This window comes from Giraffa tippelskirchi, chromosome 8 (assembly GCF_054371585.1).
Source record: "Giraffa tippelskirchi isolate mGirTip1 chromosome 8, T2T-mGirTip1v1.2.pri, whole genome shotgun sequence".
NCBI classification, from domain to species: Eukaryota; Metazoa; Chordata; class Mammalia; order Artiodactyla; family Giraffidae; genus Giraffa; species Giraffa tippelskirchi.
In genome coordinates, this window is record NC_137282.1 from 152291595 (window position 1) to 152296042 (window position 4448).

The 4448-nt window shown below is 39.1% G+C and overlaps 1 protein-coding gene across 14 annotated transcripts in view; it reads right to left on the reverse strand.

The window, feature by feature from the left end:
• Positions 1-4448, reverse strand: part of KDM1B (lysine demethylase 1B) — a 42551-nt gene that overhangs the window by 37209 nt on the left and 894 nt on the right. For all 14 annotated transcript variants that reach the window (XR_014061671.1, XR_014061670.1, XR_014061668.1 and 11 more), the window contains 2 exons: positions 1361-1460; positions 343-470 (listed from right to left, as the gene is read on the reverse strand). Coding sequence is in view for 9 of the 14 variants with exons in the window: in XM_081518094.1 (XP_081374220.1) it covers positions 343-470; positions 1361-1447 (215 nt within the window). In the remaining 5 variants the exon portion in view is untranslated. The remainder of the gene's footprint in view (positions 1-342; positions 471-1360; positions 1461-4448) is intronic.

Genomic DNA, 4448 nt, shown 5'->3' on the forward strand with positions numbered 1-4448 from the left:
CGGACACGACTGAGCGGCTTCACTTTCACTTTTCACTTTCATGCATTGGAGAAGGAAATGGCAGCCCACTCCAGTATTCTTGCCTGGAGAATCCCAGGGACGGGGGAGCCCGGTGGGCTGCCGTCTATGGGGTCGCACAGAGTCGGACACGACTGAAGTGACTTAGCAGCAGCAGCAGCAGCAGTCTAACAGGGGAGTGAGTAGTGGGGTATGATGTGTACATAATGTACCGGCAATGTCTCTACCGTGGGATAGCAGTATCTCTATGCATCTTTAGGAAGACTATCTTAGGAAGACTATCTTGGCAGGAAGGTGAGGCCAAGACACACCGTCTAAACAGACCTTTCTGAAGTACTTGCAAAGCACACAGGACACGTGGCTGTACAGCCTGCTTTTTCACATTTCCTGTACTTCTTCTCTGACCCACCATCTTCATCCTCATCCGTCGTCTCAGTGGCCTTTTTCTTCGCCTGAGAAAGAACCAGCTGAGGTTAAGATCAACACCGGCATGGCCCAGGGTGGAGGTGGTGGGAGGTTTACTCCTGAAATCACTTCCAGGTTAGAAGTTCTAAGTGTGAAGATCAAAAGCATCCTGGCAGTGGGGTAGGGGCTGAAGGTAACAGCAATTTCCTTGAGACTGCATTGTGCAAACAATTCACTAATCTGCTAGAAATTCAGAACCAGCACTTCGACAACAGGTCTCTGAGTAGAGACCTAAAATGCATACGAGCTTCTCTGAGGAAAAAGCTGTTTCAACTCTACTTCAATATTGATTATCTAACCCAGATAGTCTAACCAATAAAAAATTTAAAAAAAGTTTTTTAAGCTTTATCATCAAAAATGAAAGCCACTCTCAAATTAGGATTGTTCTCTTTGCTTAGAGAAGTTCTATCCTCTCAGCACTGTAGATTTAAAAACTACAATAAAAACTTGTAGACAAATTCTAGAGAAAGAATGACATCATTCAATATTTTCCTTTAAAAAAAAAATGGCCCCACAAGAAAGATGGCAGTTAGTAACCCACCAACAGCACCCAACCAACTATTACAAGTGGAGGTCCAAATTCCTATGAATGACATCAAGCCAAGCATGATCTGGCCCCAGCTCACATCCTGGAGGCAACCACACAGCCGAACACCCTGTGCTGATTCACAGCAATGCTTTTATCTCCGCCAGATAAGCTTTTTTTCCTACATTCTATCACTTTAGAACACCGGAGGTCCCAAGGAGAATTTTTCCACTAGACTGCAAGTTCCTTGAGGGCTGGAATTCTACTCTTTCATCTCTAATTCTTGCAGTCCCAATCACAGTAAGTCTGTTGGCTCAAAATACAGTCAATGAATGAACAAATAAGCGATACCTGCCTACCGGAACTCCTCAAAGGAAGGCTATCTGGAGAATGATCAAAAGATGCTTTTTTTTTCGTTCTCCCCCGTGAGGTTGCCATTGTATCAGAATATCTGTCGAAAAAACAAACCAGAAAACATTAAAAAAGAGCCTCTGCTAGTACTTTCAACACTCTGGAGTCAAGTTATTAAGTAGTTTTGGTGGTAAGAGTGCATGTTCTACAGTTAGATGGGCTGAGCGTGAAGCCACTGCTTTCAAGTTATTTAAGCTAAGACTAAGCCTCAGTATTCTCATATATAAAATGGGCACAACTAGAGTGTTCCCTAGTATTGGTGTGAGGATTAAGTAAAATAATTAATTGGAAGCACCAGGCTTCCAGTACTCAATAAATGCTACCCATTAGTAGTATATACATTTGACATATATACAGAAATGAATGACCTATAAACAGAAGACACTACAGTTTATAAAATTCAATGAGTAAAAATATCTTATTTTTGTTTATGTTCCTCTCTTTCTCACTGTGTCTTAGTTCCTGAATTTTGACCTATTATACTTTAAAAAGTATGTGGGCTTCCTGTGTAGCTCAGTCAGTAAAGAATCTGCCTGCAATGCAGGAGAGACCTTGGTTAGATTCCTGGGTTGGGAAGATCCCCTGGAAAAGGAAATGGCAACCCACACCAGTATTCTTGCCTGAAAAGTCCCACGGTAAGAGCACCCTGTAGGCAGGCTACAGTCCATGGGGTGGCAAGAGTTGGACACGACTTACTGACTAAACCACCACCCACCACCATACTTTACAAAGAAAACGCATTCATTCCTTCTCAGTAAAACCCAACAAATAAATCTCAGGCACACTATCTGGTCACTATTTAATATAGGAATCTGGGTTAGACAGTCACTGGACAAATTGAGTTCTCAAACTAGTTTAATCACAGCACAGTTAAAACATTAAGAATCAAAAGTCTACACAAAAAAATAATGTATAAAACCATGAATGATTAAGGCTTATCATACCAGCATTTTTTTCAATTAACTTAAATAAGGAATGAAAAATGCTTAGCATAACTAAGTACTCGCTAGTATATGGACCCTATAGTTATCAGACATCTCCTTCCCTGATCCATATTTACTCCACACACATACTCATAAGAAACAAATAGGACATACCTAGAGATAAGGAATTGAAAGTGGAATCTGAAAGTGGAGAAGTGTTGTTATCTTAAGATACAAATCCCACATATATGATCTTAATCTTGGGGAAAAGCTTTGATGGGCTTGTAATCCTATTGCTTCACTATAAACTGTGATCCTACTATTTACACTAACATTTGTAAGTGCACTTTTTATGGATTATGAACATCACATGTAAAAACTTTCAATCTGCCATCTACATCAACTTTGAGAAATCTTGACACCAATGTTATGGATGGTTTTTCTTTGACTCAGTCTTCCCTTTCTCAAAACCATTATGTTAGTATACCAACAAATATACTGCATACACATTCTGAAATGCATTACAGTTCTTAGCCATTTAAAAAATTGCCATTAGTCCTACAGCACTCATTATGTAGCTGGATAAAGCACTAGTGGTTTTAAAAGTACTACTGTCTACCTTAATTCTTATACCCTAAGAAGGGCTTCTGGCTCACATTTTCAAAATAATTTACAATCTCTTTATGTAAAACATATAACCTACATTATTCATAAAATAAACCATGAATAAAGCATATGTAAACATGTACATTGTATATGTTAAGTATTGCAACAAATGTCTAATGTGCGGTTTAGGAACGCAAATAAAATCAGTTCAAGCAACATTTGACCATGTTACCTGGGAATGTAAGCACTCTCAAAAGAAAGCATAGTTTCTGGAAATTTCATCAAACATTTTAACCCAAGTGTACACTGAAAAACATATTTTTGATTGCAAAAGAATGATGTAATCCAAGAAATGGTTAAGAGGAAATGAAAACATTAGCTATGAAAGCCGTTAAGAAATCTGTGTGGTCTGGGAAAAATATGATTGAAGATTTTCAGAGTAGTACATTTTCACCTTTAATTCTACAATTAACAGTTATGTACCTTCATTCTTTTTTGACACTGTAATTTCTACATTTTTCACTGTTGCTGGGTTCTTGGGGCTTTAAATGGAGGAAAAAATTTTAAGTTGGGAGGACTACAGTTACTTGTGCTTTTAAATACAATCTTAGAAATACTGACCAAGTGTTAGTAAAACAAATTAGTATACTGGAAGTGCTTTCCCGCCTGGTTCTGCAAATTAATAAACACACCTGACTTTAAATATAATCAATTTGTTTCAGGTTCAGTATGACCTTATAAGCATAGTTCTTCCTAATTTTAAATTCGTAGCTTTGGTTTTCTCTTAATATGACAAAAGAAAGGAAAAAATGGTTGGGGGAGGTACGTAAATATGTGTGAATATATCAATGTCTAGATTTCTAGTTTAGTAAATTTCAAGATTTTTTCAGAAGTAACTTATTCAAAAAACTTAAAAAAAAAAAGACACAGAATCCATAAAAATATGAATTAAAGGGCTCCAGGTTGGAGTAAAAATGTATAGCGGCATTAGCATAATTTCTCAAAACTGGACAAACTACTAGAAACTTCTCCAGAGACAATAGGAGCAAAAATTTCCTTTCGGGCCACTTAAAACTGCACCCACAAGAATCAACTTTCAGACATATGGATCCAGTTCAATTGCCCGAATGCTTTGTTGACGACTTTCTCTGCACGGAGGATAATTAATTATTGATGGTCATTTTCTCCGGTACCTCCTAAAGAAAACCTTCCCTCCCACTCACCTTTCTTCCACTAAAGTCGGTTTAAAAACAAAACAAAACAAAACAACCAACCAAAGTGTAAAAGCCTTGAGCTGTATGTGCACAGGTGGAGCGACCGATCCCCCAAACGGGGTGGTCTGGACGCCTGCACGCTCTCCCGAGGGAAGGCCTGGCCTCCGGCTGGCTAGGTTCCAGGTCACGGAACCCCCAACTCGCTACAGCTGGGCCTGTCTCTTCCTTCCTCTTTCACCTGCCAGCTGCTGGGCTGCTGACTAACAGCTACCGAAGTCGGGCCGC